General features: G+C 40.1%; 1 protein-coding gene across 4 annotated transcripts in view; it reads right to left on the minus strand.

Annotated features, from left to right (window-relative positions):
* Window positions 1-13346, minus strand: part of LOC144596471 (serine/threonine-protein kinase VRK1-like) — a 208834-nt gene that overhangs the window by 7117 nt on the left and 188371 nt on the right. For all 4 annotated transcript variants that reach the window (XM_078404767.1, XM_078404768.1, XM_078404765.1 and 1 more), the window contains exon 11: window positions 6209-6429. In XM_078404767.1, the coding sequence (XP_078260893.1) occupies window positions 6209-6429 (221 nt within the window). The remainder of the gene's footprint in view (window positions 1-6208; window positions 6430-13346) is intronic.

Here is a 13346-nt window from a genome sequence, read left to right on the forward strand (position 1 = left end):
ACCAACCAATAGATCGTTCTAAATTCACATAAAGGCAACCAAATGCTCCATTGAGGCACAATAAAGGATGCATGCTTTTCATCTTTAAACAGTATAGTTCACATTCAGACCTGCCCGTCATACAAGAGCCATGGTGGGTATTATGCTGTCTGAAAAACAAATGAAAGGAACCATTTTGTGACTCTCCAAGATGGTGCCCAACCAAGGCGGCTATTTGTGTGCTGGTCATAGAAGCAGATCTGCAATCACACATTACAATGTTACTCCTACAGCAACATTTCTTACTTTGACTATGATATTCCCTTATCATGTATCTGTACACTATGAATGGTTCGATTCTAATCATTTATTGTCTTTCCACTGACTGGATAGCAAGCAACAAAAGCTGTTCACTGTATCTTCGTATGCAGGACAATAAACTAAAACCGAAGGTAAATCCTCTTCCATTGAATGTAAACTCAGTTACATGCAGACTCGTGTTTATTTTTCTTTTTATCAAGGTTTTTTATTTGGAATAATTGCCAACCTTCAGTACCAAATAAATATTAGGCCGCGTGTTTTGAAAAGCCACAGTCCCTCAAGGAAATGTGACAGAGCACAGGACACTCACAAGCTTGCATGAATGTGGAACTTCCAGACTTGTGGATAGCAGAACACTATGATGCTGCATTACTACATGCAAGTTGTGGCAGGCCTTTTAACTTTGAAAGGCATTATAACCAAGGTGAGTCTGAAGAAGGGTCTCGACCCGAAATGTCCCCCATTCCATTCCAGAGATGCTGCCTGTCCCACTGAGTTATTCCAGCTTTTTGTGTCTATCTTCGGTTTAAAGCAGCATCTGCAGTTCCTTCTTACACATAACCAAGATGAGACCTGCGTAATTGGAGATTCATAGGCATGCATTTTCATGGAGGCGAGTAGGTAGAAATCGTGCACAGAAACTATGGCTAATTGCACCTTTACTAAACCGAGAACATCGAGGCATTCTGTATCTATTGAGGTATTCTGTATCTATGTTCTGAACATAGTTCAGCAACAGAGCAGGAACCTCTGCAGACTTCCCAGCATTTATACAGATTAGACCTGCCACAGGTGCAATTAGCCAATTTGTTGGAATAGAGGGGGAGACAGGGTTGAGAGCAGAGTGTCAAATACATTTTTGAAAAATTATTTTAAAGAAATTCAGTTACCTATTTGCATTTTAGAAGATTTTCCGCAATATTCAATTTTTAACTGTTTATGACTTTAGCAAGTAAGAATTTCATTGTTCCGCTCCTGGTACAAATGACAATTAACCATTTTTGGCTTATCTTTTGGAATGAACATGAACATCAGAACACTCAAACACTCAATGTCCAGACAGTCAGTAAGCCTGGGGTATATCTCCATGAAAATGCTTGCCTATGATTCTCCAATTACGCAGGTCTCATCTTGGTTATAATGCCTTTCAAAGTTAAAAGGCATTCTAGAACTTATACATAGTAATATCCCCGGAACAAAATATAGTTATTCAGGAAAATATTAGAGTGATAAAGATATTTTGAAAAAAGTGATTCTTTATTTCATGGAAAATATTTAACACCCCCTCAAATACCTTCAATTCACTTCCTGGTAAATAAGTTTGTTCTCATCTATCTCAATGACCAACCTATTATTTTGAAAGCTGTATGCCTGGCTTTGGATAGACCAATAAGGGGAAACTTTGTTCCTGTATTCATCCTGTAAGTCCAGTTACAATTCTGCACATTCCAAAAAAGCAAAGGCCTAGAATGCTTGATCTCTTTCCTAAGAATCAATCTCGTGGTCCTTCATGACACTACCTCATCACAAGTATATCCTTTCCTAGGCAGGGAAAATGGCCTGTACACAGAATTGCAGTTGCAATCATTTTAGGGCACTAGATAACTGCATTTAGATGCCAATTGATGACAAACTTACCCAAGCTTTACTAATTCAATCATAGGAGCCAAGAATGCTTATTCATGACTAAGTCGATATCCTAAATCTAGACATATTGCAGCAACAAAACTCATAATTTAGCACTGATTTAATCATCACAACATTTATCCACTAAACATTTGTTCACATTTGTTTGTTTCTTACTAACTAACTATTTAGAAGCCTGAGATGTGTAAAGGTCACAATAGTGGTTTTCGTATAGTTTCAGAATGAAAACAAATGCTTAAAAGATTGTACTTCTTTAAAGTCAACTCTGGCATTCTGAAACTCCAGCGCATGGAGTTCAACAAGTACAGATGGACACAGACCAAACCAGAATCTAAATATGACTCCCATGAAACTTCAAAGCTCCAAGACCTCATTTTAATCAGACATCCAGCTGTCTTGTTTTAAGTCAGTAATTTCAAGATAAGCTCAACATTTAAATTTTATGTTGAGAGAATAATAATAGCCCATTCATTCAGTACTAATCAGTATTAGAACAAGACAATGCAAGAAAGGAGGGTTAGGAACAAGGCCATTGAGCATACTTAGCACTCTGGAAATGTATCAGGACGTACATTAACTTTAATAATTTCTTTAGTGGCTAAAACCCATCTTCCCTCTCCACTGATGATCTAAAATCGCAATACATTCTTATTGAACTGTATAGTCATGCCAAAAATTCTAAGACTGCTCAAGTTTAACCCATTGTATATGCAATCATGGAAATTCTTTAAAACAGAAAAAAATTACAAATATAAATTATGATCATTATCATCTGAAAACTTTCACTGACATCACCATATATATATATTTTTAATCATCCTATGCAAATAAACCTTTTTTTTTTATTGAGTACTTTTTTTTATTGAGTACCAGTCAATAATCTAAAGCTGGAATTGATTTTTGATTGTTTCAGAAAAGTGTCATTCAGTTCCTTTGTTCTGCAATGTGATGACACTTTTAACATTTGATTAATCATTACAACTGTACTTTCTGATTCACTTTATTCAACACTGCTAGCCACCATCTGTGTTTTATCTGGCTTATTCCTAACTCATGCCAAGTTTCTCTGTATCCCTCATGTTTGTCTATTCTGCTTTTCCTCATGCCTTGCTATCACTGCAAACTTGCACATTTAAATTTTAATTCTGTCGTCAAGATCATTTATAAATCATGAATATTGTTAACAGGAGAGGCCCGAGAACTCTGAAGTACTCAGCCAATCATATCTATCCAACTAGAACTGGTCCCATTGATCATTACTCTTTGATTCTTTACAGTTCAATTTACAACACCCTTCATCTACAGAGTATCCACTTTCTTTTGAGGTACTTTGTCAAACAGATGCTGAAACCTAAATGTATACATCAACCCCACATTGCCCATGTCCGTCATTTTGGTTAGTTTCTTAAAGATTTCTAATGTATTTGTTATATACAACCATTCTTTAACACACATTGGTTAGGATTTACTTTACTTTTACCCTGCATAAATCCATATGCAGTAGACACCAGTGATTTTGATGTTGTAAATAACTTACTAACATGCCTCAAATAACCAGATTTGTGCTTTTGATATCCAATCTTCTAATTTTTTACATCAACTTTATAAGGTGCAAGGAAAACAAAATCAGACATAGCTTGAACCTACATTTAGGCTTAACACTTTTTGTGGTCATTAATTCATTGCCACTCAGTGAAGTTATTAAAAAATCTTTTCAATGTGTCCCAACTTATCCTATTGGTTGGATGGTTAGTAGAGGACCTTTGGCATCTAACCCATAACAGGAGCAAGTAAATGTGGTCCCAATTCAACTCAACCTTGTAGCAACACGAATCTTCTGCAACCTGTCCACCAGCATCTCCTTCCCCCAGTCTGATCAGTCCTTGCCACCATAGTCATTGGCAAAGCAGAGCAGCCAACAGGAGCAACCTGGCCTTAGACAGAAGATGGACTTCCCACAGTTCTTACTGTCAAAAGCCTTTCAAACAGTTTCTAAGTAGATGTAATAGTCAAAAAGATTCAAAATGATCAAAAAATTGTAACTACATTTAAAAATATTTGCAAACTATAAATCAATTAAAACATTCATATTAACAACCATCTGTTAGCACTTCCCTTTTCAATGCAGGTTGACAATCCCACTGTATTCAATGGGACTGAGTTCCAAACACGGATGATCTAGTGCTGGAGCCAAAAAGTTATCCAGCCTCTTAGCTTAAACAACTGAGCTCCATTCCAGGACTCAGTTCCAAGACCATCGGTAAACAGGCGTTTAATCTGTCGGCATCTCCAATTCCGTGCTCCAGTGGATGGCCGTGAAAGCCAAGAACGGGATCAACCACCAGATTAAGGATGTTTCTGGCCCTTTACTTATTTGTATTGATTTCTTTAGGAATCAGATCTACCATTCCATCTCCAACATCTTTTTCAAAATCTCTGGATGTGTTGAAGCCTCCTAATTTTTCTTGCCACTCGTTATGTGAATGCAACTAATTAGGTTTCTGAAGCGGGATCAGTGCGAGGCTGGCGGAGGGTGGGGAGATGGTGGGCAGGCTGCAGAAGATTGGGTTTCTATCCCGCCACATTAAAATCAACAATGGCATCCTTTAGAACTGTGCCAGAGGTCATCTATTCCATTGCATCTTTATCCTCCCACATCCCTTCACAAGGATGACCACACAATCTTCCAGCACCTCTCCATCATTGTCCAGCCAAGTGGGAATACATTCACCTGGTTCCATTCTTACCTAAACGGTCAACACTAGAGCATTACATATAGGAAGAAACTGCAGATGCTGGTTTAAACCAAAGATAAATACAAAATGTTGGAGTAACTCAGTGGGACAGGCAGCATCTCTGGAGAGAAGGAATTACCTTTCCTTCCTGAGACCAGGAGCACTTCCTTCATATCTCTGATCTATCCTGTGCCTCCCATTTTTCATCTAGCTGCTGTCCCTTGGGAACATCAAAGTGACATCAAGCCTGATCTCATGGCCATGTCTTGACCATTCATTGCCTCCAGATTGTTAAGCTATCTCTCCAACATCCACGATGGATGAACAGAAATTTCCTCCACTTAAATATAGCCATTTTCAACTCCCTGACAATGCAAAATTTGAACCAGTCTATTCTAAACTTTGAAGACTTAAGTGAAACGACAAGTATGTACCATCTCTACAATTACATCTTTCTGTAAAATCGACCAGCTTTGCCTATACCTCAGCATAAACATAAGCACTCATTTATGTCCTTGTTACCATTCAGATGGCCACTTGATAGCAGTTCTGGACAGACTCCTCCATTAACTTGTGGTGAAAACAAATCTACCCACTTCCCATGTTACCTTACCCGAGCACCTGATCAATTAACACCACAATTTAAAAATGAACGTCCTTGTATTATATGCATGTATGAAACAAGGAAAAACGAGTCTGTGAATTGTAGGATAAACAATCTGTGGACTTTTACAATCAGCTCTTTCCTGCGGAAGCTTCAACAAATAAACATTTTACAAATGAACAGAAGTTGATGGAAAACACAAATAATTTCCAAGTTAATTAGATTTTTTATAACTGGGGATGATCAAACTTATCTCCATTACAAAAGTTCATATTTGAAACTGAACACCAATACTACAGGGAACATATTTTCTACAGGAATAAACATCAGACCTATGTTGCACAACTCCCCTCAAAACTCATTCAAAATCCAACTCTTTGATTACCTCCCCACAAATTCTGTTCTATTATTTTGTGAAGCATTGTATTGTATCCCTATGTTGGAAGTATTAAGCAAGTTTAAAAGAAATGTATTAACTTCATGGCTAAAATAGCAGAGAACGGAATTACAAATGAATATGTTAATGTTCCTCACATTAGCAATCCACGATGTCATTTCAAGGCTCATCTTCTTTAGATGCCCCATGCCACTCATTGATTAGGACAAAAAATTCATTCCCAATCCTTGTCAAATTGTCCATTATGACAGATTCGCTAAGAAACTCATTATACCAGCCACCTTCCTTGCCAATTTTTCCTTAAGGAAACCTACCACTTCTGTTTTATGGTCTCACTAAGAGTGGTAGTTAAATAAATTGTGCATCATTGTAGTAAATAATCCTTAACTTGCTTCAACATAACCCAGAAAGATTACATGCTCTCTCATCGGGATTATAAACTGTTTATATAATCCATGAAAAAATATACCAGTAAACATCTTTCATACAAAACATTATACCAGTTCGTAATAAATATGTGCTTACATTTTGTGATGAGCGAATTGCCTGTATTCTCTTACTATTTTTAGGAACAGACAAAGGCCAGGAATCCATACACTGGAATTCACACTCGATTCCACTGAGATCTGCACTCTTAGATTGGCTGCCGTCTTTTCGATTTAACAGGATGTTGTGCAGTTTCTGATATTGCGGCCTTTCTTCATACTTCAGAGTACTCACATAAGTCAGATAATTGACTAATTCACCTACAAGACCATTTAAGGATACAAGTCAGGCAATGATTGAGCAATCAAACTGAAGCAGCTGATTTCATGTGTACATAAAATAATTCAAATTGTACTTTTACTCTGACAGTAAATTTTACTGCCGCATTAAAGCATCAGGATATTTTCCATCACATAGATTTACATCATTTTGTCATTATTATCTAGAGGATATCACACACTGAAATGCTTAAAGCAGCATTAACATGATGCTGAAGACACAAAATGCTAGCAACCTTACCATATTTAGTGATGCAAGGCAAAGGGGACTCGCTACACGTTAGAGAATTAAATAAATAAGACCAGGCAGCCTGAGCCAGTGGCATAACATCTGATTCAGTGCAGTAACAAAGATATTAAACATACACATAATTGATCACATGGGTTGAAACTAACAAGGGACAGGGCTCCTAAATCTTTGCACCTGCCTCCAATTTACAGAAATCATGACTGCGCTGCCTGTGTATTCTAAATTGTGGGCAAGGGATTTGCAAGTGGCCTGGACCCGATGCTGCCAAATGTCAGAGCTGAAAATCCACACCACCATAAATTTGAAAAATAGAGACATGCCAAAGAAATCTTTCAGGGAAGATTCTACAGCCCAGAGAAGAAAAAAAAATCACAGTTCTATTAACACAATGCTCCTGCAAATTTGTATTCTTTATCTATATCAGAAGTCAAAGTGCTTTCCATAATCAATTTATTTTGCAACAGTTTCTTCATATGTTTGATTGGCTATGCCCTGTACAGCAAGAGCTTGCAAGTGAATCTATCTGCTGACGCCAGCAAGCACTTTCAGAAAATTCATTGTATTAGATAACAAAGCAAGAAGTGCTGTTTGTATTGGGGTCACAACTTATTTTGTATCTGTGCTCTTTGTCCATCGCTCTGCCACTGTGGGCATTTCTCAGCCGGACATATTTTAAAAAAACGGGGCATAATGGTGAGTAACCTTTCAGCTCACTGTGATTATAATTAAAATAGAGTTTCTCCTTAACAATAATATAGCAATATCATCATCTTGTGCGGGCATAACTGGCCCTGAGGTACTCATTACCAGATCAAGTGAAGCAAGGGATGGTAATGAGTACCTCTGGGCCAGTAATGACCATAATCCTTGAACAAAATGATGTTATCACTATTATCAATCTATGTGGCCTTATTCTGTCTTCTACACTTGTAACAATGCTATTTATCACAATTTTTGCATTCCAAAGGCAATTAGTCACAATTTTTAGCAATTCAACAAAGCAAGTTGCAACTTTTTCAGCGATATATCTGGACCAAAGGCCATCTCTGGAGTTGCCCATGGATCAGTCAACATGCACACGCACACATGCACAAAATTGACTTGACTTGACTATCAAATGTTTTAACCGTTTTACAGCCTGGTATGTAATGTGTGTGAACTATTGAATCAGTTAGTTAGGTTTTCACTGCAAATGGATTGTTTTTCTTCCCCAGTTCACCCATTGATCACCTCTTGTGGTCACACAAATTATCTATACACACTAGACTAATTAGCCTATAATATATCTAATGGCATTCAACAATACCTTTGTAAACCAACAATAAAACTGGTTTATGTTGGGAGGGAGGTGGGGTGGATGGGTGGGGGGAATGGGTGGATGGGTGGGGTGGGGCGGGGTGCAGGGGTATTTGGGGGGATGGGGATGGGGTTTGGGGGGTGGGAGAGGCAGCCATCCAGCTGGTCACGTAGAATGGTCAAAGTAGAGTAAAATCTTGGTCCCTGTTTGGATCTGGGCTTTAATCCCCATGGTCCTTGTTTAGGCCTAGGCTTTAATCAACTTTGTTCTTGCTTGGGTGTAGGCTTTAATCCTCCTGGTCCTTGTTTAGATCTAGGCTTTGATCCACTTTGTCCTTGCTTGGGTGTAGTCTTTAATCCCCATGGTCCTTGTTTGGGTGTCAACTTTGTTTGGGTCTAAGATTTAATCCCAGCAACTTCCCATGATTTTATGAAAGGACAAGTGTTCCAGAACCGATTTCTAAATTAATTTTCTTATCTGAGAAATATTTCAGTAAAAGATTATCTGACTACTTTAGGATTTGACAACACACACAACCAATTTAAGTGTGAAGGAAGGAACTGCAGATGCTGGTTTATACTGAAGATAGACACAAAAGGCTGGAGTAACTCAGCGGGACAGGCAGCATCTCTGGAGAGAAGGAATGGGTGACGTTTTGGGACGAGACCCTTCTCGACCCGAAACGTCACTCATTCCTTCTCTCCAGAGATGCTGCCTGTCCCGCTGAGTTACTCCAGCTTTTTGTGTCTTACCAATTTAATTGATGGAACAACACTTAATCTTTAGCACCGTGCCTTAGAATCAATTTTTGAAACACAGCGCACTTTTGACTCCAGAGAGGACTGAGATTAACTATGGCTTGGGAAAAGTTCGATAAACGCATGAGTGAGGGAGGTATAGAAGAATATATCATCACGGTCACAAAAGTGGTGTGAAAAGGGTTGAATGCTTGAGGCTTGAAAGGCTACAACTAGAGACCGGTCCTGAAGTACTATCTACTTCATTGGAGACCCTCAGACTATCTTTAATCAGATTTTACTGAACTTTAAATTGCATCAAACGTTATTCCCTTTATCATGTACCTACCTGTACCCTGTGGATGGCTCGATTGTAATCATGTATTGTCTTGCCACTGACTGGTTAGCACGCAACAACAGTTTTTCACTGTACGTCGGTACACGGGACAATAAACTAAACTAAACTGAATGGAGCAAAATTACTGGTTCTGACAGGCAAGGCCGAATAGACCACAGCTATGCTGCAAAAACATGATGTTAATGTGCAGATACTGTTTGGCAGTCTAATGAAAAGTTATGCAGATGTCAGGAAAAGCAGCAGCAAACAGGAGCACATGATTTAATGCATGGTCAAATATATCCAAAAGGTCACATCCACCTGGAAGATGGTGCTGGTGACTCCTAGAGTCAACACACAAAAAAAAGTGTGTTCACTACAAAAAAAGGCTTGAATCCTTAAGAAATCGTTTGACTGTGATTGTTCCAAAAAGTTAACAGAAGACCCGTTTTACATTTGCTAACAACTTGGCAATCATTTAGTAAGGCTTTAATTTAGATATCTGCTAACCGATCTTTGTAACGCTCTTCAAATGTTGTTGTTGGACACAACAGGAGTGTTGGAAAACACACAGTAGAATTGCTCTGCTTAAATAATATATGGCCTTTAACCTGCTTCAATGTCAGCAGTGCAAACTACATGCCCTGGGCCCTAATTTTGTGAAAGGCTAGGACCAGTTCAAGCTGGTAGGCACTGATTAAATCCAGCACGGGTAGGAGTTGGGAGGCTGTAAGGGATATGGTGGTCAGCGATCACAGGACCTTGGTAATTCACTGCATGAGATGTAGATCTCTGGCAACACTCACCAGCTGGAGGGTAGGAGACAGGTTCTCTCACCACAGGAGGCCACCCAGCCACAGCACAAGGCAACAGTAGGTAATGGTAACTGTTGAAGTCAATCCCAGGAGTGGAGTGCATGGCAAGAAGCTCAAAAGATTTCACAGGTTGAGTAAAGGTCAAGCAATGCATCTTCAATGCTACCTTCCAACTCCTAGACCACATCCCCATTATTCACCTACCAACAATCTTTGTCATTCACTGCCTAATCTTCATTATGACTCCTCAAGTCCCACTTGCCTTTCACTAATTTGAGCTTCACACACTCACCTTACAGCTTTCACACTGACAAGTCAGAACCCGCATCAATAAACCTTGGGGGGGGGGGGGGGGGGGAGGGAACCAGACATGACTGCACTGTCATCCTCACCATTGAATGAGAGATTCCTAGCTACATGTGAAGTAGCCGAGACCAGCAGTGGTCCGAGACTAACAAGGGTGATGGATGGGCAACTCTTAACTAATTTTCTACATCTCATCCTATCTTCCTTTAGGGCCACAATCTACGCTGGCTTTAGTTCCAGATTGATTAAATTGATTGAAAGGTACAACATGGAAACAGGCCCTTTGGCCCACTGAGTCCATGCTGGCCATCGATTACCCACTCACACTAGTTCTATGTTATCTCACTTTTGCATCCACTCCCTGCTGCACACGAGGGGCAATCTACAGAGGCCAATTAACTTACAAACCCACACGTCTTTGGAATGTGGGAGGAACCTGGAATCCCTGGATGATACCATGCAGTTGCAAGGAGCAGGGACAAACTCCATGCAGACAGCACCCAAGATCAGGATCAAACCAAGGTCTCGGCAGCAACTCTACCAATGTGCCATTGTGATAACATTTTTTTTCTCCTGCACTCCTCTCACCATAAACTTACATTTGTTTTTCTCCTTCATCCAGTCCAAAGTGAGTAGGCGGCAGTTCAACAGGAGAGCCACAGCGAAGGCACAGTGGCAGGCAATATGAGACTCACAGCCACTAACCCAAACACTGTCACTGCACGTTCTTGCTTATTAGCTCAGCAGCAGGATCTACATGTGCTGATTCACACATGGCAAGTCATTGGGCACAAGTGTGTTGCAGGGATGAGGGTAGCCCTAGTGTGGGAAGGAACTGCAGATGCTGGTTTAAACCAAAGATAGACACAAAATGCTGGAGTAACTCAGCGGGAGAGAAGGAATTGGTGACGTTTTGGATTGAGACCCTTCTTCAGACTGAGGTCTGGGCTTTACTGGCTTTATGCACTTGACCACATGTACATAGAGTCGAGTCTAGCAACATCCTTCAGCGGGGCTCTACACAGGCCAAGGGCATGTCCTCCCTGTGATGGAGGTTGTAACGATGCAGCTTCCACAATGGCACAGGCAGGACCAGCTAATACATACACGAGCTGCAGCAGAAGCCACAGCCTCCCTTGCCAATAACCCCATTATTGTCAATTGATCATCATTCTGATCGTTGTTGTCAACTGATCTACTGGAGACTAATTTACCCGGCTCCTCACAGCTATCCACGTCTATTGGGAATGCCATGAGAATGACAGGATCTCACGATCATGTCCAATAATTGTCTAGAAGGCCAACCCAATCCAGGATGAAAATGCTTTGGATAGTGATTGCCACCGAAAGATCCAGCACAAACAATTATTCCCTTCACAGAGTATACCGTGCCATAAAGTGAACTGCAACAACCCAGCAAGATCAATAACATCTGCCAAACCCACAACTACTAGTAAGATGAGGGCACAGGTGCTATTTATATGGAATGACCGTGCTATTCAAATCTTGAAATGTATTGACATTCCTTGCTCTCCAGCTGTATCTCAATCTTGCACTTGTTTACCTAACAGCACATGTTTAGTTCAGTTTAGATAAGAGATACAGAGCCCTTCAGCCCACCGAGTCCGCACCGACCAGTGATCCCCGCACATTAACACTATCCTACACACACATTAGGGACAATTTTTACACTTATACCAAACCAATTAACTGACAAACCTATACGTCTTTGGAGTGTGGGAGGAAACCGAAGATCTCAGAGAAAACCCACGCGGTCACGGGGAGAACGTACAAACTCTGTAAAGACAGCACCCGTAGTCCGGATCGAACCCGGATCTCTGGCGCTGCAAGCTCTGTGAGGCAGCAACTCTATCGCTGCACCACAGTGCTGCGGGCAACTTCAATGTAGAGAACTTTCTTTAATTCATCTTTCTTCAAGGGACATGTACGTTGCTGGCAATGTAGGCGCTTATTGTCTACACTGAATCACCCCAACCCATTTAGTTAACACTCAGCCACAATGATGAGTCCAAATCAAATTTGAGACAGACCAGGAAAGAATGACAGGTCTTTCTCCACGAAGGATCATTGTGAACTAAGTGGGTCTTACTATTAGTTTATTTGAATTTAAATTCCCAGTCTCTGGTGGGATTCAACTCATATCTAAGGGTCAATGGCGCAGGCTAGCCTCTATGTGATTGACCACCATCTTCTCAATTAAGAATGAGGAATTATTGATGGCCATACCATCATAGAAACAGATAAATAAGATATCAGCAGCATGTACTTCCAGTAAGAGGGCAGTGCAAACTCTAATCTGATGTAAGAAAGAAATGCAAAAACACTGCCTGACAATAGGTTCAGGTGCAGGATCAGATGTCCATATTAGTTCTCCAAATCCAATCTCTTTTGTTGTGAATATCGAAGGTTTGTTGATGCTGTAAAATGCCCAAAATGAGGGATTAGGAATTGGAAGCCTCCATTACCATCCTTTCCTTACAAGCTTTAGGCTTCCTGCAATCTTTGCAATTGGCAGGTGTCTTATTTTAGAATGCTGTTCTTGCAAGGACATTGTGAAAATATAAGCAGATGGCGTAGCAATGGTGTTTTGATGTGACAAATTAGATTTTCATGCCCATCTATTTTTGAGATGGTTGATAGTTTCTGTAGCACTTGAAACTGTTCACAAATCTTCCTCAACATTCAAAATGCATCTAAAACCTGAGGAAAGGATATTTCGCTATTTGTTTTTCATGATGTCTATCCTTGTTTGAATCAGGGGATAAGGAGGTAAACCAGACAGAAGATTATTATAAAGACTGGATAGTTCTTAAAAAAGACAAAGCCTGCACTGCTTACTGTTATGTTGAGTCCTAAGGAATAAATGAAGATGATCAAAACAAAAATTTCAATATTGCAATTCAAAGCATGTCTTGTGTTTTGTTTTAATGAATGGTAAAAATAACTGAATGTGTGTTGGGGCGCAACGGTAGAGTTGCTGCCTTATAGCACCAGAGACCTGGGTTCGATCCTGACTACGGGTGCTGTTTGTACAGAGTTTGTACGTTCTCCTTGTGACTGCGTGGTGTTTCTCCGGGTGCTCCAGTTTCCTCCAACACTCCAAAGACATGCAGGTTTGTAGGTTAATTGACTTTGG

This window comes from Rhinoraja longicauda, chromosome 9, assembly GCF_053455715.1.
Source record: "Rhinoraja longicauda isolate Sanriku21f chromosome 9, sRhiLon1.1, whole genome shotgun sequence".
Classification (NCBI taxonomy): domain Eukaryota; kingdom Metazoa; phylum Chordata; class Chondrichthyes; order Rajiformes; family Arhynchobatidae; genus Rhinoraja; species Rhinoraja longicauda.